Source organism: Mobula birostris, chromosome 10 (assembly GCF_030028105.1).
Source record: "Mobula birostris isolate sMobBir1 chromosome 10, sMobBir1.hap1, whole genome shotgun sequence".
Taxonomy (NCBI): domain Eukaryota; kingdom Metazoa; phylum Chordata; class Chondrichthyes; order Myliobatiformes; family Myliobatidae; genus Mobula; species Mobula birostris.
Genome location: NC_092379.1, coordinates 119,267,772 through 119,293,762, shown reverse-complemented (window position 1 = coordinate 119,293,762; position 25,991 = coordinate 119,267,772). Strand labels below are relative to the sequence as shown.

Below are 25,991 nucleotides of genomic sequence, written 5' to 3'. Positions count from 1 at the left end.
GCATTGAACCAATGTGCAAAAGACAACAAATTGCAAATACAAAAAGAAAGAAATAATAATAATAAATAAATGAGCAATAAATATTGACAACATGAGACGAAGAGTCCTTGAAAGTGAGTCCATGGGTTGTAGGAACATTTCCATGATGGGGCGAGTGAAGTTATCTCCTCAGGTTCAAAAGCCTGATGTTTGAAGAGTGGAAACTGTTCCTGAACCTGGTGATATGAATACTGAGGCTCCTGGACCTCCTTCCTGATGGCAGCAGCGAGAAGAGAGCATGTCCTGGGTGGTGGGGGTCCCTGATGACGGATGCTGCTCTTCAACGACAACATTTTGTGTAGATGTGCTCGATGCTGGGGAGGGTCTGGGAGATCCTGTGAAAAGGATACTGATTCTAGACTATCTACCCTATCTATAGGTCTCATAATCTTATAAACTTCCATCAGAAACCAAAGGTATTTTAAGTAGCAGAGAAAAGATCTGGCAAGAACAAGTGGAATATCCGTGTTAGGTTGAAGACATGTAGACACAATAACATACGGTAAATGGTGCTGTTTGAGAGGGAGTGAAAAGGCATGCTAATTGTTCAAAACCCGACTGGAAGACATGTGCGAGAGGTGATTGATGTGTTTGTGGCCTAAGGTAGAAGGAATCAATTTTAGAAAACCTAGCACATTTATTTTTCAACATAGTCCCCTCCTACATGTACACACTTAGTCCAGCAGTCGTGGAGCATACGGATCCCTTCTTTGTAGAAGTGGTCCACAGCAGGGGTGATTCATAAGTTTGTGGCCTAAGGTAGAAGGAGATGAGTTATTAACTTCAAACTTTCTGCATTATCACTCAAAGAGCTGAACTGCACGTGCATGTAACAAGAGCGTCTTGGACCACCAGGTGGTCCATAGCAGGGGTGATTGATAAATTCATGGCCTAAGGTAGAAGGAGATAAGTTGTACAGCTCTTGTTATGTGCACGTGCAGTTCAACTCTTTGAGTGAAAATGCAGAAAATTTGAAGTTAATAACTCATCTCCTTCTACCTTAGGCCACAAACTTATCAATCACTCCTGCTGTGGACCACTTCTACAAAGACGGGATCCGTATGCTCCGCAACCGCTGGACTCAGTGTGTATATGTAGGAAAAATAAATGTGCTAGGTTTTCTAAAATTGACTCCTTCTACCTTAGGCTACGAACTTATCAATCACCCCTCATAAGTAGGACAAGATAAACAAAAAAGAAAAAGGATAATAAAAAAGAAAAGGTTACTTGAACTGAGAGATATAAAGAGCTGCAGATTATTGAAATCGGAAACAAAACAGAAAATACTGGAAGAACTCAGAAGATCAGGCAACGTCCATGGGGAAAGAAAAACTGAGTTAAGCTTACATTGATAACCTTTTGGCAGAATTGGAAAAGCTGGTTACTGAGACTGTTGAAGGCTGTATTGCTGAGAGCTTTAAGATGCTTATATTGGGCTTTGCTGGAACACTGTAAGTGACCAAGGACAGAGCAGTCAAAGTAGGAGTAGGAAAGAGAATTAGAGAGGCAGCTGACTGGCAGCTGATTAGTCTGTGGACTGAATGGAAAAGTTGACAACACTGACAGGGCAGAGGATCGGGAGATGTGTCTGTTCCTGGTGCCACATCGAACGTGACAGAAATAACAGACATTCTACTAAATGCAAACACTATTGGGAAGGTGAGGCCATATTTACTCTGGATTGGAGGAGAGGGAAGAACATTAGAAATGCTTTGAGAGCCCAGTCATCGGAGAAATAAAGGTACAGCCAATGAACAAGGCCATCAGTCTGGGAAACTCTGCGGGTGAACAATCTATCCATGAGTCCCCAGCTTTAGATTAGAAATATTGAATTCATTCTGTATATGAACTGTAAAACTTCTTACATGTCATGCTCTGTGCTTTGCAGCAGTATACTTTCAGCATTACGAAGTAATAGAGTGAAATAATTATAGGGGTAAATCTGTTTTTACTTCTCTCTGTTTATGCTGATTCAAATGTTTCAAGTCTGTCATTTTCTTCTCTGGTATAGCTTCCAAATTTTTTTTCACATCTTTAAGTAGTTGGTGAACTTGTTCCAATTTGCAATGAAGCCATTCTTAATGTGAAGATTAAAAACCACATCTCATAAATGGTGGGATGTGGAATGCATGCCTTGCAGATTCCAGAGGAATACAGCTTCTAAACTAAAACCACAGACAAGTGAAAAGGAAGGAGGGGGATGACTGAAATTTCTCAGCCGCTCAGTTATAAATGCTCACCAACAGCACTGCTGACTAGGAAATCTGCAGGTTCAAACCCGGTCTGTGCTGACTTAGTTAATCATATCCACAACCAACAGAGCAATTTTTGGTTCGGCTTCACATTCCACTGATGGAAACACATTCAAGGATTTACACACTAAAAAACGCATGTCAGCTGGGTACAGGATGAAGCTCACCTTTTACTGTCCTGTCATCAGAGAGTTCACAACGATTGCATACGATCTGGGTGAAATTTTGAAGAGAAAAGGAGGTTCGTGCTCCATGAGTTTTACTCATCTCTGCGCAGAACGTCAGCTTGTTGCTCTGCTAGGCTTAATCATCTCTGCACTGAACTGCGGCTATGGACTGCAACTATCAGTGTGGACTCATTTTTGTGAACTTCAGTTCTGAATGCTGTTTGCTTACTTTTATGGCTTGCACATTATTTCCTCTTTTTAGTGAAGGTAGGACCAATTAGAGATAAAGGTGGGAAGATGTGCCTGGAGGCTGTGGAAGTGAGCGAGGTCCTCAATGAATACTTCTCTTCGGTATTCACCAATGAGAGGGAAGTTGATGATGGTGAGGACAATATGAGTGAGGTTGACGTTCTGGAGCATGCTGATATTAAGGGAGAGGAGGTGTTGGAGTTGTTAAAATACATTAGGACGGATAAGTCCCCGGGGCCTGATGGAATATTCCCCAGGCAGCTCCAAGAAGCGAGGGAACAGGTTGCCAAGCCTCTGACTAGGATCTTTATGTCCTCGTTGTCCACGGGAATGGTACCGGATGATTAGAGGGAGGCGAATGTTGTCCCCTTGTTCAAAAAAGGTAGTGGGGATAGTCCTGGAAATTATAGACCAGTGAGCCTTACGTCTGTGTTGGGAAAGCTGTTGGAAAACATTTTTAGAGATAGGATGTATGGGCACTTGGAGAATCATGGTCTGATCAGGGACAGTCAGCATGACTTTGTGAAGGGCAGATCGTGTCTAACAAGCCTGATAGAGTTCTTTGAGGAGATGACCAGGCATATAGATGAGGGTAGTGCAGTGGATGTGATCTATATTGATTTTAGTAAGGCATTTGACAAGGTTCTACATGGTAGACTTATTCAGAAAGTCAGAAGGCATGGGATCTAGGGAAGTTTGGCCAGGTGGATTCAGAATTGGCTTGCCTGCAGAAGGCAGAGGGTGGTGGTGGAGGGAGTACATTCAGATTGGAGGATGTGATTAATGGTGTCCCACAAGGATCTGTTCTGGGACCTCTACTTTTCGTGATTTTTATTAACGACCTGGATGTCGGGGTAGAAGGGTGGGTTGGCAAGTTTGCAGATGACACAAAGGTTGGTGGTGTTGTAGATAGTGTAGAGGATTGTGAAAGATTGCAGAGAGACATTGATAGGATGCAGAAGTGGGCTGAGAAGTGGCAGATGGAGTTCAACCCGGAGAAGTGTGAGGTGGTACACTTTGGAAGGACAAACTCCAAGGCAGAGTACAAAGTAAATGGCAGGATACTTGGTAGTGTGGAAGAGCAGAGGGATCTGGGGGTACATGTCCACAGATCCCTGAAAGTTCCCTCACAGGAAGATAGGGTAGCTAAGAAAGCTTTTGGAGTGTTACCTTTCATAAGTCGAGGGATAGAGTTTAAGAGTCGTGATGTAATGATGCAGCTCTATAAAACTCTGGTTAGGCCACACTTGGAGTACTGTGTCCTGTTCTGGTCACCTCACTATAGGAAGGATGTGGAAGCGTTAGAAAGGGTCCAGAGGAGATTTACCAGGATGCTGCCTGGTTTAGAGAGTATGCATTATGATCAGAGATTAAGGGAGCTAGGGCTTTACTCTCTGGAGAGAAGGAGGATGAGCGGAGACATGATAGAGGTGTACAAGATAATAAGAGGAATTGATAGAGTGGATAGCCAGCGCCTCTTCCTCAGGACACCACTGCTCAATACAAGAGGACATGGCTCTAAGGTAAGGGGTGGGAAGTTCAAGGGGGATTTTAGAGGAAGGTTTTTTACTCAGAGAGTGGTTGGTGCGTTGAATGCACTGCCTGAGTCAGTGGTCGAGACATATACACTAGTGAAGTTTAAGAGACTACTAGACAGGTATATGGAGGAATTTAAGGTGGGGGCTTACATGGGAGGCAGGGTTTGAGGATCGGCACAACATTGTGGGCCAAAGGGCCTGTACTGTGCTGTACTATTCTATGTTCTATGTTCTATGTTCTATGTTCTTTATATCTCTGCACAATAGATCTTTGATGGTTTTCTTTTGTTTTGTTGGGTTTGTTTGTTTTGTAAGAAGATGAACCTCAAGTATAGATAATTTGATAATGAATGCACTTTGAATTTTGCGACGAATAAACTAAATGGAAGGAGAAAACCATTCTAATACTGTAGATTGTTAAGCAAAAGAAGGCACCCAAAATGAACGAAGAGCATTTGACGGCTCTGGATCTGTGCTCAGTGGTGTTTGGAAAAATGAGGGGTGGGGGATCTCATTGAAATCTACCGAATACTGAAAGGCCTAGAAAGAGTGATTGTGGAAAGGATGTTTCCAACAGTGGGAGATTCTAGGACCGGCCTCAAAATAGAAGGATGTCCCTTTAGAAGAGAAAGGAGGAGGAATTTCTTCAGCTAAAGAGTGGTGAATCTGTGATATATATTGCCACAGACGACTGTGAAGGTCAAGTCATTGGGCATATCTAAAGCCGATTAGTAAGGTTGTCAAAGGTTATGGAGAGGGCAGGAAAATGGGGATGAAAGGTATAATAAATCAGCCATGATCAAATAATGGTACAGATTCAATGGGCCAAATGGCCTAATTGTGCTTCTATGTTTTATGGTCTTATGGTCTGATATGAGGTAGAAATTCATCTCCAGTCAGTTGTGCTAAACATAAAACACAGTAGTCCATGCACATTGTACCCCACTTATAAAGTGCAGGGCTTTATAATCAACAGAATTGAATTTATAAGGAGAGATGATGGGGGAAATGTAATTTTTTTTTTGCTTTCTGCAGGGACATATGTGCTATTCTTAAGTGATAAAATCCTGAATACATCTCCATAATCTCACATCTCTTTAAGCCAGTTATTGAGGGCTTTGTGTGCCTGGCAGAAAGATGCTCGCTGCCTGCTTTGTTCTGTATTCATTACATCTTCAGACAGTAGACAATTTCAGTGCATCGTCTTAATGTTGGCACCATCTACCAGTAACTTTAGAAATACATACCTCTATATTTACCTAGGATCACATGAGTGAAAATTTAACTGCTTGCTTACTATTTTCTGTTGTTTACAATTGCCAATATACAAACTTGGCAGTAACCTTTCCTGCCAGGAACATGAACTCATAAAATTAACCTACCATTGTCAGCTCTCCCAGCTTAGATGTCAAACAGATTAGATGCAGAACACCTTTCTGTTCAATAATGTGCCTTAGTCCAAATCTCATATGTACAGAAATAAAAACATTTCAATCAGTAACTATGGAGACTGGAACACAGTTAGTGTTTCAGATCAGAATTCTGAAGCGCTGACCTTACCATATCTCAGTCACATAATCTACATCGCATACAAAAAAAACTTTTCGCCATCGGAGAGGAGATTTTAATGGTGAATTAGAGAAAGTGTATCACTATTGGCTCGTGCACTAGTAACTAGGTTCCATCAGATTACTGGATTCCAATTTTATTCCATACAATTTGGGGAAGTGCAGCCTACCATCTTCTCAATCTGGGATGCATTCAGAACCAGGTCCAAGAGATAGAAAAATGCAATAATTAATGGCATGACTCTAAATATCATTGAGTACATATTCAGTATTGGAAGTGATGTGGGTTTAGTCAGTTCCCAACAGTGCCTGCAAAATTATAAATGTGTTGAATAATGTCAGCATACTTACAGACGTTGTCCCAAAGCAAGGGTGGAGCATGTGGTGGGAGGCAAAGGATGTGCTTGTACAATATTAGCCACTGCAATTTGGGGAGATGAGAGAGATCTTCCTACCACAGATATTTAAATACCTCAGCGTGAGTGAAGCTAAGGCTTGGCTACAGGATGCTGCAAGTGGGATGGAATGATATTGCAAAAAGAGGAAGCGTAGGAAGCTCAAATCAAACATAATTAAAATCATGATCTGTCCCTAGAGGCCATAAAGACATTCTGATTTCAATTGAGCACATAGACATATACATCTAAGGCAGGAACAGCTCAGTCGTGTCTTTGAGCTGCTTTAGTATTCAATAACAAGCTGGCAATCGGAATCCGCTTTAATATCACCAGCATACTGTTCGCCATGAAATTTGTTGAATTTGAAGCAGCAATATAACGCAATACACGATAAATATTTAAAAAACGCTCAATTACTGTAAGTATATATATGTATATTAAATAGCTACATTAAAATACATAGTGACAAACAGAAATGTTTTAAAAAGTAGTGAGGTACTAAAGTTGTGATTCAATGCTGTAAAACAATAAAACATGAAAATTTCTGGGGGGTGAATACTTTTTATAGGCAATGTATGTGGAGACTCTGATAATAAATTTTACTTTGAACTTTGAACTTCTGGTGTTCCTAGCAGTATTACAAAACCAAAATCAATGCAGCACCATTTGAGTGGGTAACTGAAAGCTTGGTTGAAGAAAGAAATTTTTAGAAGCAAGAAGGCCAAAAAGTAGAAAGGTAGGGATGTTTACAGAGGTTTGGATCTTATCAGCCACAGGGATGACTGACAGTGGTGGGGCAATGAAATTCAGGGATAATCCAGAGGCCAAAATTTAAGGGGCACAGATGTTTTGGATAATAAAGTTGTGGGTGGTTATAGGGCTGGAGGAAATTACAGAGATAGGGAGAAGATAGAGGCAAGGGACTTATAAATATGAGGGAATCATGAAGTAAAGATGCATGTTATAAATTTAAATATAAAAACTAATCATGATTGAGGATAGTCTTGCTAAGAAGCAGCATGCAAATAAGAGGTGAGCCAGGATAGAGTCAGCAATGTTTTTGTGGGAAGAGAGGTCACTGTAGATAATTGTCTAGCAATGACAGGTTAGCATACACAAGATGAATGAAGCACTACATACCTGGATTTCAATGGAGAAATGCTAACAGCGGAGGTTTTGATCAATCAAAGTCAAAAGTTAAGAAAGAGGATGATGCTGTTATTATGATCATGAGCAATTTTGACAGAGTTGCTTAGAACTGGTGCAGTTATAAAATCTAAGTTGTGAGGATTTGGAGAAGCTAGTTGTAGATGAGAAAATATCTTACAAAGAAGAAAACGGTAATGTCATATTTATGGAGAAAGGATGGTGAAATCATACTTCAAGTGAAGAAGAGCTGTTAGCAATATCAATTATTGATTGGTCAATTGATCTGTAAGAATAGAGTCAAGGAACCAGGAGATATTCCTCATTGATAATTTGAACTGTAGAAAGAACGAGAAGTGAGTTTACAGTGAAACTAGAGAAAGGTGAAAGTTTTATGGTTAGAGATGTTGAGGAAGCATTAGAAGTGGTTTAGGGGAGAAAGGTATGTAATCAGGCACAGCTAATCATCTGGTCACAATTATATTGACAAATTCATCCAAAAGCTCTTCACATATGTTGGAGCTGTTAAAGTAATGACTTGCAGTAGCTCAACAAAGCTTCATTCAATGAAGCCCAAAATGATACTGCAGTACTGAATATGCAATAGGCCAGGTGGTGTTTTATGTAGTCTCTCCAATCTTAATTGTGAATGGCTAATCCAGGTTGTCCCTCAATTGCATTCCAGGCTGGGCCTTGTAAGTTTATGGAGCAGATATAAGAACAATACTGGGTGAGAGACCTTGGTGAGAGAGAACGATGGTTTCAAAGGAGTAGAAACATAGAAACATAGAAACCCTAATGCTGTGCCAAACATGTCCTTACCTTAGAAATTACCTAGGGTTACCCATAGCCCTCTATTTTTCTAAGGTCCATGTACCTGCCCAGGAGTCTCTTAAAAGACCCTATCATATCCGCCTCCACCACTGTCGCCAGCAGCCCATTCCACACACTCACCACTCTCTGCGTAAAAAACTTACCCCTGACATCTCTACTGTACCTACTTCCAAGCACCTTAAAACTGTGCCCTCTCGTGCTAGCCATTTCAGCCCTGGGAAAAAGCCTCTGACTATCCACACGATCAATGCCTCTCATCATCTTATACACCTCTATCAGGTCACCTCTCATCCTCCATCGCTCCAAGGAAAAAAGGCCGAGTTCACTCAAACTATTCTCATAAGAAATGTTCACCAATCCAGGAAACATCCTTGTAAATCTCCTCTGCACCCTTTCTATGATTTCCACATCCTTCCTGTAGTGAGGCAACCAGAACGGAGCACAGTACTCCAACTGGGGTCTGACCAGGGTCCTATATAGCTGCAACATTACCTCTCGCCTCCTAAACTCAATCCCATGATTGATGAAGGCCAATGCACTGTATGCTTTCTTAACCACAGCGTCAACCTGCGCAGCAGCTTTGAGTGTCCTATGGACTCAGACCCCAAGATCCCTCTGATCCTCCAAACTGCCAAGAGTCTTACCATTAATACTATATTCTGCCATCATATTTGACCTACCAAAATGAACCACCTCACACTTATCTGGGTTGAACTCCCTCTGCCACTTCTCAGCCTAGTTTTGCATCCTATCAATGTTCCGCTGTAACCTCTGACAGCCCTCCACACTATCCACAACACTCCCAACTTTTGTGTTATCCGCAAATTTACTAACCCATCCCTCCACTTCCTCATCCAGGTCATTTATAAAAATCGCAAAGAGTAGGGGTCCCAGAACAGATCCCTGAGGCACTCCACTGGTCACCAACCTCCATGCAGAATATGACCCATCTACAACCACTCTTTGCCTTCTGTAGCCAAGCCAGGTCTGGATCCTCAAAGCATTGTCCCCTTAGATCCCACTCCTTACTTTCTCAATAAGCCTTGCATGGGGTACCTTATCAAATGCCTTACTGAAATCCATATACACTACATCTACTGCTCTACCTTCATCAATGTGTTTAGTCAATCAGCCTCGTAAGGCACGACCTGCCTTTGACAAAGCCATGCTCACTATTCCTAATCATATTATGCTTCTCTAAAGGTTCATAAATCTTGCCTCTCAGGATCTTCTCCATCAACTTTGTGCATGAGTAATCAAAATTGTGCATGACCTACTCAATTGGAGGGCTAGATTGATAATCCGAGTGATTTTTGAGGGGCACACATGTGAAGTATATTGAACTATGTTGCAATAATTAGGTGTTAATATTTTAATCTAATTTTTCCAGACACAAATACCAGAACTTACTCGCAACTGAGTTTCTGTTCAGTTTGCCACCAAACAAAAAACTCCTGTTTGAGTACTGTTGGGGGGGACAGCTTACCCGGGGGAAGCGACAGTGGCCGTGCCTCCGGCTCAGAGTCCGGCCCTGTAGCTCAGAAGGGTAGGGCAAGGAAGAGGAGGGCAGTTGTGATAGGGGACTCGATAGTAAGGGGGTCAGATAGGCGATTCTGTGGACGCAGTCCAGAGACCCGGATGGTAGTTTGCCTCCCTGGTGCCAGGGTCCGGGATATTTCTGATCGTGTCCAAGATATCCTGAAGTGGGAGGGTGAGGACCCAGAGGTCGTGGTACATATAGGTACCAATGACATAGGTAGGAAAAGGGATGAGGTCCTGAAAGGATAATATAGGGAGCTAGGAAGGGAGTTGAGAAAAAGGACCGCAAAGGTAGTAATCTCAGGATTACTGCCTGTGCCACGCGACAGTGAGAGTAGGAATGACATGAGGTGGAGGATAAATGCGTGGCTGAGGGATTGGAGCAGGGGGCAGGGATTCAAGTTTTTGGATCATTGGGACCTCTTTTGGCGCAGGCGTGACCTGTGCAAAAAGGACGGGTTGCACTTGAATTTTAGGGGGACCAATATCCTGGCAGGGAGATTAGCGGGGGCTACTGAGGTGACTTTAAACTAGAATGGTTGGGGGGTGGGAATCAAATTAAAGAGGCTAGGCGTGAGGAGGTTAGTTCACTACAGGGGGATGGGAACCAGTGCAGAGAGACAGAGGGGTGTAAAGTGAGGGTAGAAACTAAAAGTACTATGGAGAAAAGTAAAAGTGGCAGGCCGACAAATCCAGGGCAAGCATTAAAAAGGGCCACTTTTCAGCATAATTGTATAAGGGCTAAGAGAGTTGTAAAAGAGCGCCTGAAGGCTTTGTGTGTCAATGCAAGGAGCATTCGTAATAAGGTGGATGAATTGAAAGTGCAGATTGTTATTAATGATTATGATATAGTTGGGATCACAGAGACATGGCTCCAGGGTGACCAGGGATGGGAGCTCAATGTTCAGGGATATTCAATATTCAGGAGGGATAGACATGAAGGAAGGGGAGGTGGGGTGGCGTTGCTGGTTAAAGAAGAAATTAACGCAATAGAAAGGAAGGACATAAGCCAGGAAGATGTGGAATCGATATGGGTAGAGCTGCGTAACACTAAGGGGCAGAAGACGCTGGTGGGAGTTGTGTACAGGCCACCTAACAGTAGTAGTGAGGTCGGAGATGGTATTAAACAGGAAATTAGAAATGTGTGCAATAAAGGAACAGCAGTTATAATGGGTGACTTCAATCTACATGTAGATTGGGTGAACCAAATTGGTAAAGGTGCTGAGGAAGAGGATTTCTTGGAATGTATGCGGGATGGTTTTTTGAACCAACATGTCGAGGAACCAACTAGAGAGCAGGCTATTCTGGACTGGGTTTTGAGCAATGAGAAAGGGTTAATTAGTAATCTTGTCGTGAGAGGCCCCTTGGGTAAGAGTGACCATAATATGGTGGAATTCTTCATTAAGATGGAGAGTGACATAGTTAATTCAGAAACAAAGGTTCTGAACTTAAAGAGGGGTAACTTTGAAGGTATGAGACGTGAATTAGCTAAGGTAGACTGGCAACTGACACTTAAAGGATTGACGGTGGATATGCAATGGCAAGCATTTAAAGGTTGCATGGATGAACTACAACAATTGTTCATCCCAATTTGGCAAAAGAATAAATCAAGGAAGGTAGTGCACCCGTGGCTGACAAGAGAAATTAGGGATAGTATCAATTCCAAAGAAGAAGCATACAAATTAGCCAGAGAAAGTGGCTCACCTGAGGACTGGGAGAAATTCAGAGTTCAGCAGAGGAGGACAAAGGGCTTAATTAGGAAGGGCAAAAAAGATTATGAGAGAAAACTGGCGGAGAACATAAAAACGGACTGTAAAAGCTTTTATAGATATGTAAAAAGGAAAAGACTGGTAAAGACAAATGTAGGTCCCCTGCAGACAGAAACAGGTGAATTGTTTATGGGGAGCAAGGACATGGCAGACCAATTGAATAATTACTTTGGTTCTGTCTTCACTAAGGAGGACATAAATAATCTTCCAGAAATAGTAGGGGACAGAGGGTCCAGTGAGATGGAGGAACTGAGAGAAATACATGTTAGTAGGGAAGTGGTGTTAGGTAAATTGAAGGGATTGAAGGCAGATAAATCCCCAGGGCCAGATGGTCTGCATCCCAGGGTGCTTAAGGAAGTAGCCCAAGAAATAGTGGATGCATTAGTGATAATTTTTCAAAACTCTTTAGATTCTGGACTAGTTCCTGAGGATTGGAGGGTGGCTAATGTAACTTCACTTTTTAAAAAAGGAGGGAGACAGAAACCGGGGAATTATAGACCGGTTAGCCTAACGTCGGTGGTGGGGAAACTGCTGGAGTCAGTTATCAAGGATGTGATAACAGCACATTTGGAAAGCGGCGAAATGATCGGACAAAGTCAGCATGGATTTGTGAAAGGAAAATCATGTCTGACGAATCTCATAGAATTTTTTGAGGATGTAACTAGTAGAGTGGATAGGGGAGAACCAGTGGATGTGGTATATTTGGATTTTCAGAAGGCTTTTGACAAGGTCCCACTCAGGAGATTAGTGTGCAAACTTAAAGCACACGGTATTGGGGGTAAGGTATTGGTGTGGGTGGAGAGTTGGTTAGCAGACAGGAAGCAAAGAGTGGGAATAAACGGGACCTTTTCAGAATGGCAGGCGGTGACTAGTGGGGACCTGCAAGGCTCAGTGCTGGGACCCCAGTTGTTTACAATATATATTAATGACTTGGATGAGGGAATTAAATGCAGCATCTCCAAGTTTGCGGATGACACGAAGCTGGGTGGCAGTGTTAGCTGTGAGGAGGATGCTAAGAGGATGCAGGGTGACTTGGATAGGTTGGGTGAGTGGGCAAATTCATGGCAGATGCAATTTAATGTGGATAAATGTGAAGTTATCCACTTTGGTGGCAAAAATAGGAAAACAGATTATTATCTGAATGGTGGCCGATTAGGAAAAGGGGAGGTGCAACGAGACCTGGGTGTCATTATACACCAGTCATTGAAAGTGGGCATGCAGGTACAGCAGGCAGTGAAAAAGGCGAATGGTATGCTGGCATTTATAGCGAGAGGGTTCGAGTACAGGAGCAGGGAGGTACTACTGCAGTTGTACAAGGCCTTGGTGAGACCACACCTGGAGTATTGTGTGCAGTTTTGGTCCCCTAATCTGAGGAAAGACATCCTTGCCATAGAGGGAGTACAAAGAAGGTTCACCAGATTGATTCCTGGGATGGCAGGACTTTCATATGAAGAAAGACTTAATGAACTGGGCTTGTACTCATTGGAATTTAGAAGATTGAGGGGGGGATCTGATTGAAACGTATAAGATCCTAAAGGGATTGGACAGGCTAGATGCAGGAAGATTGTTCCCGATGTTGGGGAAGTCCAGAACGAGGGGTCACAGTTTGAGGATAGAGGGGAAGCCTTTTAGGACCGAGATTAGGAAAAACTTCTTCACACAGAGAGTGGCGAATCTGTGGAATTCTCTGCCACAGGAAACAGTTGAGGCCAGTTCATTGGCTATATTTAAGAGGGAGTTAGATATGGCCCTTGTGGCTACGGGGGTCAGGGGGTATGGAGGGAAGGCTGGGGCAGTGTTCTGAGTTGGATGATCAGCCATGATCATAATAAATGGTGGTGCAGGCTCAAAGGGCCGAATGGCCTACTCCTGCACCTATTTTCTATGTTTCTAAAAAGTTATCAATATTTTTCAGACATCAAATTTAGGGAATTGTCACTTTTGAATTCATGTGTTTGGTAGCATGATTTCCTTGAAATCATTTAAAGAATTACCTGTCATACAGATTCAATAAACATATGGACCTGTCAAAGCAACATCCATCAGTGATTTTAATATATTTACTACCTCACAAATAACATTCTGATTATTATAACAATAGGAATTTTCTATAGGAATTTCCTCCAAAACTAAATTAGTGAAAATACTAAACTATTATCCACTTTCCTTATACGCTTTACATTTTCTTCCTTTTTTTTCCACATAACCAGTCCCCATTTCAGAATGACCAACACCTTAATCCTGGCAATTTATTGGTTTCATTTTCTGAACATGGTCAAGTAAACCAACAAGAGGATCTAGGACCATTAAATATGCACAAATATGCTTCAAGCATTCACCAACCAAAAATTAAACAGCTGGCCCCAGCAAAAATACAGACTTACAGGTCCGAAGGAACAGATGAAGCTCGTTTTAATGAAAGAAAAATATCCAGGTACAGTACTCCCCTAGAGCTTCTTCCTGGATATACCACGTAAAATTATCAGAACTGTTTCTGAGATGGGGAGAGGATGTTGAACTATGGACATTCAGCATACAGTAACAGTGCTCACCCCATCTTCCCGCTACCTTAACAGGGATAGGGTTCCTTTTGTCCTCACCTACCACCCCATGAACCTCCGCATCCAACACCCCATTCTCCACAACTTCTGCCATCTTCAACGGGATCCTACCACCAAACACATCTTTACCTCCATCCTCCATTCCTCAGATTTCCACAGGGATCGCTCGTCGTGTGATTCCCTTGTCCATTTATCCTTTCCCACTAATCCTAGCACAGCCTTGCAAGCAGCAGAAGTGCTACACCTCTCATTCCTCTCTTCCTCACCTCCATTCAGGACCCCAAACAGTCCTTCCAGGTGTTAGGGTTGTCTACTATATCCAGTGCTCCCGATCCGGCCTTCTCTACATTGGTGAGACTTGATGGGGGGCGGGAGGGGGTTTTTATTGAGCACATCTGCGACAGAATTTCCTATCCCCATTCCCATTCCAACATGTCAATCCACAGCCTCCTCTTGTGTCTTGATGAGTCCACTTTCAGGTTAGAGAAGCAACACTTTATATTCCCTCTGGGTAGCCTCCAACCTGATGGTAAGAAGATCAATTTCTCCAACTTCCAGTAATTTTTTCCCTCCCTCTTCCCTCTTATTCTTTTCCCCACTCTGGCATCTTACTGCATTTCCTCACTGGCCTATCAGCTCCCCATGGTGACCCTCTTGCTCTCCTTTCTCCCATGGTCCACTTTCCTCTCTTATCAGATTCATTGTTCTTCAGCCCTTTGCCTTTTCCACCTATCACCTCCCCACTTCTTACTTTCATCTGCCTTCCTCCACCTACCTGGCATTACCTGTCACCTTCTAGTTTGTACACCTTCTCCTCGCCCCACCTTCCTATTCTGCCATCTTCTCCCTTCCTTTCCAGTCCTGATGAAGAGTCGGCCTGTTTCCATAGATGATGCCTGGCCTGCTGAAATCCTCCAGTATCTTGTGTGTTGCAAATGGAGGTTTAGTGTTTTTTTTCAGCTTTGACCTTGATCAAGAAACTATGGTTTAGGCAGTCATGTTGCCCATGAAACAAAATAAACTTCAATGCTCCAGGGACCATACAGAAGCACCATCCCCATCCATTCAATTTCTCCTTTCTTGGAACCTCCTATCAACAGCATCATCATCATTATCAAACGAATACTGATGATAAGGCATAGAAAGCAGTGTAATTTTTCCTGTGTGGGAACATGGAAAGTGGAAGGATTCTTTTCTTCTTATGTTTTCTTCCCACACTCACCAGACTTGCAGTTTTCCTAGGTCATAGCCACTGCTGAAGCTCCAACAAGTGGCACCAATCCACGTTCAACAGTCAAATATGCTTTGGTTTTAATAGGAAGGCTAGAGTCATTCTCGTCACTCCAGGCTGTGCCCCCTAGTCCTATACTCCCACACGATAGGAAACATTCTCTCCACACTCACTATCTTATCCTTTCAATATTCGATAGATTTCAATGAGATCACACCTCATTCTTCTAAACTCCAGTAAGTACAGACCCAGAGCCATCAAGTGCTTCTCATACACGAACCCTTTCATTCCTGGGAACCTCTGCTGAAGTTTCTCCAGTGCCAGCGATTCTCTTCTTAGATAAAGGATGTAAAAACTTCTCACAACACTCCCAAATCTGCTCTGACTAATGCCTTACAAAGCCTCAGCATGACATCCTTGCTCTTATATTCTAATCTTCTCAAAATGTATGCTAACATTACATTTGTCTTCTTTACCGCCGATTCAACTTGCAAGTTAAACTTTAGGGAATCCCTGCGAGAGGACTCCCAAGTTCCTTTGCACCTCTGATTTCTGAATTTTCTCCCCATTTAGAATATAGTCTACCCCTTTATTCCTTCTACCAAAGTGTATGACCATACATTTCTCTACACAGTCTGTTATTTCCTTAAAGAATTCCAAGAGATTTGTCAGGCGAGTCTCTCCTTTAAGGAAACCATGCTGACTTTGGCCTATTTTATCAGGTACCTCCAAGTATCCCAAAACCTCATCCATAATAATGGACTCCAACATCTTCCCAACCACTGTATTCAGGCTAAATGGCCTATAATCTTGTTTCTTTTCCTCCCTCCCTTCTTAAAGAGTTGAGTGACATGTGCAGTTTTCCGGTCCCCTGGAGCTATTCTGGAATCTAATGATTCATTAAAGATCACAACTAATGTCTCCACAATCTCTTCAGCCACTGCTTTCAGAACCATGGGGTGTAGTCCATCTGGTCCAAGTGACCTATCTACCTTCAGACCTTTCAGCTTCGCAAGCACCTTCCCTTTAGTAATAGCAACTACAGTTACTTCTGCCCTGACACTTCCAAACTTCTGGCATATTTAAAGGTCCCCCACCATCCAGGCTATGCTCTCTTCTTACTGCTGCCGCTGGGAAGGAGATTAAGGGGCCATTGGTCCTACCCCATCAGAATCAAGAACAATTAATACCCTTCAACCATCAGGCTCCTGAATCAGCCTGGATAACGTCTCTCACCTCAAGAATAAACTGATTCCACAACCTATGACCTCACTTTGAAGGACTCAACAACTCGTGTTATCAATATTGTGTATTGATTTCTGTATTTGTGCAACTTGTATATACATACACATATATATACATACACACACTTCGATAATAAATTGACTTTGAACTTTTGTGGAGGTTTTATGAAGTTTCACAAGAACAGATGAACATTTGATAACAGATGCTAAAGGTTCAGTATTGACACAGAAGGAAGGTTAGCTCTAACAGGATTTTCTAGTTCTCGCAGAACCTCTAAATCTGTAATATGCTCTATGTCATTATGTTAGAAGTTTGAATATAGACCAGAAACTATGTTCTTGCAGTCCATTTGTGTTTAATTGACCATATATTGTGCACCAGTGGAACAGAGTTTCAAAAGTAGAGGCAGGGACTGTAAATCAGTAAATGCAGAAACATTTTTGACATTGCAGTTCAGATGTTAACTCTTTATATTTAAATATTCAGAATCTAAAGGAATTTAGAGCAAATCATTTCTGGGGCAGGTTTATGGAAGAGAAGGACAAGTGTGGGTGGGGAGGTGGAGATTGTGATTGAAGCAAGGATTGTGATAAGTATGATGACAAGATCGACGGAGCAACTATGAACATAGATTGAGGATTTTTTTTCTAGGTTTGTTGAAGAGGGAAGAGTGAATTTAGGAGGCAGAAGATGGCTGAAATCATTACAGATGAGAAGCTGTACAGCAAAGAGACTAGGAGAAAGCGGGCTACAGAATCTTTAGACATAAAGCAGATGCAAAAGAGGAGGTGGCATAACAGTGTAGATTTAGGAATCTACAATGAGGGAGGCTCTTCAAATGGAGACATATACACATTGAGGAATGAAAAGGAAGCAATTAATTCATATGGGGGCAAGGGGGGAAGGGAGTGTCTAAAATTGGCCTTCTAATATCCAGTAGAAGATAGAGGAGACGTGAAAAAAAATCACAATATTATAAGAAGTTATAATAATTTCCAAAATTTCCCAATTTTAACCGGGATTATTTTAATGTGAACTGAATAGGAGATATAATTTAGAAGTGTTTTCAGGACGGATTTTTAAACCAGTACATACATAATTCTACTAGAGAGGTGTCAGTACTGGATCTAATCTTAGGGAATGTTGCCAAATAACTGACAGTCAATGGGAGAGTATTTTGGTAATGGTGACCACAACTCTGTAAGTTTCAAGATTGTTATGGAAGGGGAAATAGATGGATTGAAAAACAAAACTGTGAATTGAGGGAAAGCCATAATACAGAACATGGCAAAAGTGATCAGCAGCAGCTCGTTGCAGGAGGTGTATTTGACTGACAAGTCAGAGCCATTCACAGCTGAAATAATGAAAGTCCAAGGCCTATGTAAGGGTAAAGGTGAGGAGAGCAAGTCCCAGGATCACTGAATGTCAAGGGATATTGAGGGAAGGATAAAGGGGAAAATAGAAAGCATATAATAGGTATGGAGGATCTTTAAAAGGGGCCCTTCAGTAGCATAGAAAGCATAGGAGAGTAATTAAAAGGGTCAAAAGGCACAAACTACCATTGGAGACATGATTAAAAGAAATCCTGAGGCATTTTAATTGCACTGAGGGCAAGAGAGTAACCAAGGAAAGAATAGTTAAAATGGCAATCACTCCATGAAGACTTAGGGTGTAGGTGAGGTCTTCAGTGAATACCACTTATTTGTATTCACCAAGGAGAAAGAGGCTGTGGTTGAAGAATTCAATGGGGGGGGGTGAAATTTTAGAATATGTTATCATTTAAAAGGAGACAGAAGATGTTTTAACAAGCTTAGAGGCAGATAAATCCCCAAGTCCCAATGTGATGTACTGTACTCCAGGCCAGTTGTTATAAGATGCAAGGGAGGAGATTGCAAAAACCCTAACAGAGTTTTTTTAAACCTTCACTAGTCAAGGTGAAGTGCCAGATGGTTGCAGGCCGACCAGTTTGTCAATGGCTAGGGAATTATGGAAAATATCTGGAGGGACAGGATGAATCAACACTTATAAGGTAATCAGAATGTATTCATTTGGGAGAAACGTTGTCTATTTAATTTTCCGAAGAAGTAACAAGATATATGGATGAGAGCAATGGACTGCAGTGAAGCATTTGTCAAGATCCTAATATGGAGACTAGATTAAAACATTAAAGGTCAAGGAATCATTGGCAAATTGGAACCAAATATTGGCTTGGTAATAGGTTTGTTTGTCTGATTGTAAGCCTATGACCAGTGGTTTACCACAGGGACCTGTGCTGGGTCCCCTTATTCTCTGTGTATACATTGACAACCTGCATGTGAATATAGGAAGAGCAGGTTTGAAAATTGGTGGTGAAGAGGACAGTCATAGGCGACAGACTATTGATCACTTGGTAAAATATAACCATATAACCATTACAGCATGGAAACAGGCCATCTCGGGCAGAGCAATTGCAGGTGACCTCTCATCTTAATAGTTGATGTGAAGTGTTTTGGGAAGAATGATAAGGATAGAATGAATATCATGCTCAGAAGAACCTTGGGGAGTATTCAGGAACAGAGGCATCTCAACGTACAAGTTAACACAGGAAGATAAGCTAGTGAAAGCAAAGGATATACGAGTAAGGAAAGTACGGTACAACTTTGTACGTAGTACTGCTCTGGCTTAACCAAAGTTTGACAGTCCTGGTTACCGCACTGTAGGAAGGACGTGGTTACACTGGAGTGTAAACAGATGAGGTGCACCAAACCTATGCCTGGGATTGTTTGCCTCAGACTGGAGAAGACAGGAAGGGAATCTGATAGAAGTATGTAGGTGTGAGGGGCATAGACAGGGCACATACACTCAGTGGCCACTTTATTAGGTACCGCAGTGGAACCCAGTGTGGTTTTCTGTTGCTGTAGCCCTTCCTCTTCAAAGTTCAATATATTGTGTGTTCATAGCTGCTGTTCTGCAGGCCATTGTTGCAACACATGGTTATTCAAGTTACTGTCACCTTTCTTATTGCTTGAACCAGTCTGGTCAGTCTCCTCTGACCTCTCTCATTAAAAGGCATTTTCACCCACAAAACGGCTGCTCACGGGATTTTTTTTTTGGTTTCTCACACCATTCTCTGTAAACTCTAGAAATGTTGTGCACGAAAAACCCAGGAGATCAGCAGATTTTGAGGTACTCAAACCACACCGCCTGGCACTAACAATCATTTCACAAAGTTATTCAGATCATATCTCTTCCCCATTCTGATCTTTGATCTGAAAAGCAACTGAACCTCTTGACCATATCTGCATGCTTTTATACATTTCGAGATGCTGCCACGATCGTCTGATTAGATATTTCTATTAACAAGCATCATGCAAGTTCACTGAATAAAGTCATCACAGAGTGTATTAAGGAACTTTTCTCCATGGCAGAGGTATTAAAAGCCAAGGGTATTGAGACAGGAAGTATACCAGGAATCAGATTCACGAAGGCGACTGAAATCAGGAATATGTTGATCAAGTTAAGGAAGAGGCTCACAAAATCTAGATACTATCTAGGCAAGAATTTGAACTGACAAGGCACAGAGGGCTATAGATCAAGTGCTGATAAATGGGATTAGTATAGATATTTAGGCATAGCAAAGGGATTTATAACCTACCACTGTTGGGTAGTTAGTTTGGTATAGAGGCATATCAACATTAGAGTGGGCATTCACATAATTAAGGTTTAAATTTTTGACTATTTATTGGAATTACTGCTTGGGAGTTTTAAGATAGCAGACAGGAAGTTAGCAGTTAGATCTTGGCTAGCATCAGTTGCTCCTTTCCAGTTTCAGGATGGTGGATGATTGCAATCACATTTCAGTCTTGTCCCCGAGGTAACATACTTCAACAGCCAGATTATGCTGCCTTTGGTTTGGTGGAAATTGCATGCTACAATATTATTTTACAAGTTTCTAAGGAAACTAAACAGTGGAATCACATGGTCAGTGTCAATCGGAAGCATGAATTCTGTTTAAAAGCACACTATTAAAACAGTATGTTATAATAAACCAGAGCGCATGGAACCTTGATTATCACGTATCTGCTGCCATCTAGAACCTCCCTATCGCTGGTCCATTGCCCAGTGTTTCAATCACAGCTGTCTTGGCACCCTGGGCCATTGAGGCAGTGAAGTCTAAAGTGCTTCTTACACTGCCAAAGACCACCCAAGGATTTCAAGATTTAGGATAAGTCCTTTATCATTGAAAACACATTTCTGAGGTGGAAAAGCTAAAAAAAAACAGTACTCCCCCCACCCCCCAAGCAAATGTCTGATGAATATTTGCTGACAAGTTACCAAAATAAACTCTGTTCACTAAAGGGCTTGAAATGCACTTGGGTGGTAGGAAGAAGTAGGTATTTGAGAACTGGCACCCAATCTTATGTTTCTAGTAACAAATTATTTGATCAATGGTATACACACTCACGGTTTAGCAACTGAATCAGCGGATCAGATATGTAGTGCTTTAACCTTTCTAAAGAATCTGTATTCTCATGCCTGGTCATGAAATGTCTGAAGATACTGACAACTGTGGCACTGCAACTATGCTTTAAGTTACTGATTGAGGCATACAGCCATCAGAGGCTATGGCACTTCCTGGGTTTTAACTATGCATTCACCACTTAGCTCATTTTCCATTTCACTCCTACAGTAAGGGCATCAAACATTACAGGGAGAAGGCAGGAGAATCGAGTTGAGAGGAATAATAAATCAGCCAGGATGGAATGGTGGAGCAGACTCACTGAACTAAATAGCCTAAGTCTGCTCCTATGTCTTATGGAATAAAATTAATTTAATTTGACATTTTTTGACTTTTGCTGTTTATGTGAGTAGCATTATGCCATAGTACAATTAGCAAGAAAGACAACACATCTGATTTGATTACAATTTAGAAAACATTTCTATTAAATATACAATAAACAAATTACTTAGAAAGTACAAAATGGTTGGTTTTAACTTAAGAGCAAAAAGCCGGCTTTAAAAGTCTAACAATAGTTTTGACTATGTACAACAAAGTAAAAAAAATTAAAAGGCACCACATATTTGAGACTTAATTCCTAATTGTTAAGTGCACATTGAAAATATTCAGATGCTTGCATATCAAAACCTGGAAGATAGGCATCATTGCCAGTTCCTAGTTTTAAAATGTCTGTGCCTGGATGGCTCCTGCACTCCCCCAAACCCTCCCCAACTTACTGAGGCAAATCTTGAAATGTACATAAAAAAAGTTGTTTTTTAAATGTTATAGACTGTCATGACTTAGTATTTCAGAATTAGGTTATTCACAAATCAAAAATGAAATTACTATATATTGATGTCCAGTACAGTGCAATGTTATGGGCTTTCGAGCCAAAGCCATTTAAATATACAGAATGTACACTATATACCTTTGCCCCATTGAAATGGCTGAGTGCCTCAAATATGTGGATACATTGACTTTTTCTGGTTAGCTGGGCTACGTATTTTTCAGGTCTAATCAACTCAATTTATCCATTAATTTCTGACTTTGCTCACTACAATTTCTAGACTTAATTTGCACAGTTTGAGTTTTATTAGCTTGGAATGCTATCTTTTTTTAAAAAAAGAGAAGGCAAACAATACTATTATTGTGTGCAACATTCTGAATTTGCAATTAAACTCTTGGTGGAGCTCATCATAATCCACCACTGCTAAACAGAATCCTTTTCTTTCAATGGGCTCTGTCTGAGAAGAGGGCACAACTTCTGTACCAAGTGTCACCACCTCATCAGACTACTCAGTGCAGCAAATTATATGAACTTTAAAATAAGTAACAAAAAGAAAGGTAAGACTAATTTACATACTGGAGTGTGCACCGCATGAGGAATTTGAATTGCAATCTCCTTAGCATTGTCTGGACAATGCTCAGCATTGAACCAGGACTCAGATATTCCTGTTTTGTAACCCCCTCCTTGGGTTCTTTGGCCTTTTAAAGGGGCACATACATCGCTGTAGTATTTGAGGGATATCACTGTTATATAGCAACATTTCTGTTTTACCTCAGGCAATAACATTATTACACAACCAAAAACTGACTTGTCTACTAAAAGTCACAACTGCAGCAAAAATTATAGATCTACATTTGTTATACACTCTTCTTGTACAAAATGATTGAGTCAAAATATTTTCAAAGATGTTGAATCCAAGTAAGAAAGTGGCCATTAAAACCAAAAAAAAATTATAAATAAAAAGTATGTTTTTACCCTCTTATGAATATGTCCACCCACCAGAAATGGTGCTAAATGGGAAAGAGGGCCACAGCTACACGTGCTCAGGCAGACATTAGAGGGATTCAGCCACGTTAACCCAGGAGCAAGTTAAAAAGGACAGAACATGGATCACATATTTCTTCTCCTAACCTGCAAATGTCACTGATTGGGAGCTGATCAGTGAACAAACTGAACAAGAAAGAGATGATAAATTTAAAGAGGAAGAATTTTCACTCTCAACATTTTAGTGAAGCTGTTTTCTGGACCTACAAATATTTCTCTTAATGACCAAACATCTAGTTGTTCAATTATTTTTAACCCTTCCATAATACTGAGCTGTGTGTCATTAGAATTTACTCTGTATACAGGCCTGTCACTGGTGGTACTTAGGATAACAGTAACAGCAAGAGCTGACCCAGGTTTAATTATTTTCCTGTACTGTATCGGTAACGTTATAATAGACTGCTCACAAGGTTGCAGCTATATTATTATTCCTTTCCCTTAAATTTTGAACTATTATAATAATGAGGAAATGCTCAAATATAAATGCATTAAGTGCATAACATTTCTTCAAATCTGATTTTGCAGAAGAGTAATAGTTTTCTGTCAATAAACACCAAGTTCCAGGTAGACCAATGTGGACTCTACATGATTTACATGCAGGTTTAAAAAAAATGTCTGATGCATTTTAGAATTCTGCTTTAACCAAAAGACTGAAATAGATTTGAATACAATCAGCTTCAGCTACAAGATGTGTTAAGATGGACAATATTAGCAACATCCCAGGATGATATTACAAAACAGTTACCCTGTAAATAATACTCAATGCTAAACCTCATTTGTCAATATACAAAAATATAAGGTCGCAGTATCACTTCTACATTTCTATCCTACACGAGTTAAATAGCAAATGAAAAAAGCAGAATGACATTCTCACTGAACATCTTTATCTGGGGTGTGAGGGAAAGTGGGGGGGGGGGACATCATCATGTTATGAGGAAGTTCTATAATGGGTCCATGTCTGTTTCAAACCCATCATTTATTTAAATAGTTAAATCAGTTTGCTGTATTCCAGAATGAAACATAGCTTGGGTGATCTTTCAAAGTTTGTTGAAACGAAAAGTAGCTGCTTACAGTGAGCTGCCTAATCTTATGGAAGCACGGCAGGGAATGTACAGCTTTTCAGTAAGAGTGTTCACCTCTCATGACAGCACAACGAAACCAGCCTCCGAATAATGCTCTTACACGTTCACCAGTGACAATGTGTTGGAAAGAGTCACAAGGATACCAAGTGCAAACAGAACTGTATTCAGTAGCTAAACTTTCATCATTCAATAACCCTTCTGTCAATATGTTTGTGCATATATTGGGAATAATCATTTTGATGAAATATTGGAAGAAACATCTCATCACAAAACCAGATATTGATAGCAGTTGGTGGCTTGACTTTCACAAAAAAAAATCAAAAGGGAAACTTAGAAACTATTTAAATTTAGTACTAGGATAGAATTTTAGTGAATTGTTCAGAAACAAAAAAAAAATCACATTAGAGACCTCAACACTGGTTTAACTTTGTTGATAAAGGATATCATATTCCTTCACACACAACCCAGGGTATTCAAAATATCTCCCTTTAGATTGTGTTTTTTTTCAATTTCAAATACAAACAGAAGGAAACTGGTTATTTTCTCTGGCTTTGAAAGGACCGAAGGTTTACTCCATTGTTGCCTGTGGCCATTTCTTCTCCTTAAAAAAGTTCTTTCCTCCTTTGATAAGCACTTTGATAGTCAAAAAGTGGCTTTTGAATACACTGTTGCCCAAGGTCTTATCAAATGCCATTCTATTTCTTTGTGTACATAATACTTCCATTTAAATGCATTTGCTTAAGTTGGAATGTTATGTGTGAGGCAGTGCTGGTACTTGTCTAAACAGTTTATACTGAGACAGGTTTATGAAGAGCCAGGTGGATAATTTCACTCTTTTTGTATACTCTTTAAAAAAAATATGAAGAGAAAACATATACATCCTTTCATCCATTTGTTTTCCATCTCTTCCTGCAGTGCTTTTGCTTGAAACACACTTGTGGTTGGATCAGGATCCACTTTATACTCGCTCCATATCCCTGGCCTTAAATGACCCAAGAGATAATGCAATTCTGATTCTCTTGAGTGTTTCCTTTCTCAGTTCTAAATGAGGGGAATTTCATATCAGGATTTCCACCATCTCATTATCTGAAAGATCCTGTCCACAAGGTGAAGGTGGCACTCTCCTCTCAATTGTGCTACTTAGCAATGGAGCACTATCTGTTTGAAGGAACAAGAACAGATTCATTATTAGAATGTGCTTTCGCATCAAATAAGACATTTGAATACACCTCTGCATTTAATGTATACAGTACTCTGACAGTTACTTCAGAACACAGATTTAGGACCATTTCCAACAAATTATACAATATAGTCATATGGCAGTACAAATTTTGTCTTTACTATTAAAGATATAAAAAAGTTATGAAGTGATTATCCTTGAGTACTGAAGAAATATTATTTAATAAATAATCATATAGCTGAAAATACATCACTTGACATATTGGCTGTGCAAGTGTAGCATGGTTGCTCCATGCTAGTTGTTTATCAGTCTTTGTTTGTGTGTAACAATTCTATTGCATTTCTTTTTTCTACCGTGAATACCTGCAAGAAAATGAATCTCAGGATATTATATAGTGACATATACATACATTGATAATAAATTTACTTTGAACCATAATGGGGATGTTTCAAATGAAACTGGATGCTGGAGCAACTTGTAATTTACATTTTAATTAAGCCACAGTAACTGATGTGGCCCAGGAAAGAGAGATTAAAATAGCTTTTCACAAGGAAACATGAAATGAACCAGAGGACTGGAAGAGACACAGATAAATCTGGAATAAGGCATAATTAGGGAAGAGTTTCTGAAATGTATTTAGGAGAATTTTGATCACCAGTGAGGGAAAAGCTTTTGCTGGCTCTTGTTCTGGGGAATGAGGCAGATGGAGCAAGAATCAGCAGGATCCTATTGACGCGGTGAAGGCAGCACTCTCCTCTCAAATGCACTGTTTAGGATCAGGGAACTATCACGATGGAAGTACACAAACACGACAGATTCATTACCACAATTCGCTTTAGCAACTTTAGTATGAAGGAAGCATTTGGACACAAATTAAAATATGCG

General features: G+C 40.8%; 1 protein-coding gene across 3 annotated transcripts in view; it reads right to left on the bottom strand.

The window, feature by feature from the left end:
- Nucleotides 1–21,417: 21,417 nt before the first annotated feature.
- Nucleotides 21,418–25,991, bottom strand: part of amot (angiomotin) — a 71,347-nt gene continuing 66,773 nt past the window's right edge. For all 3 annotated transcript variants that reach the window (XM_072270871.1, XM_072270872.1, XM_072270873.1), the window contains exon 12: nucleotides 21,418–25,084. In XM_072270871.1, coding sequence (XP_072126972.1) covers nucleotides 24,984–25,084 — 101 coding nt within the window. In that variant the 3' untranslated portion in view covers nucleotides 21,418–24,983. The remainder of the gene's footprint in view (nucleotides 25,085–25,991) is intronic.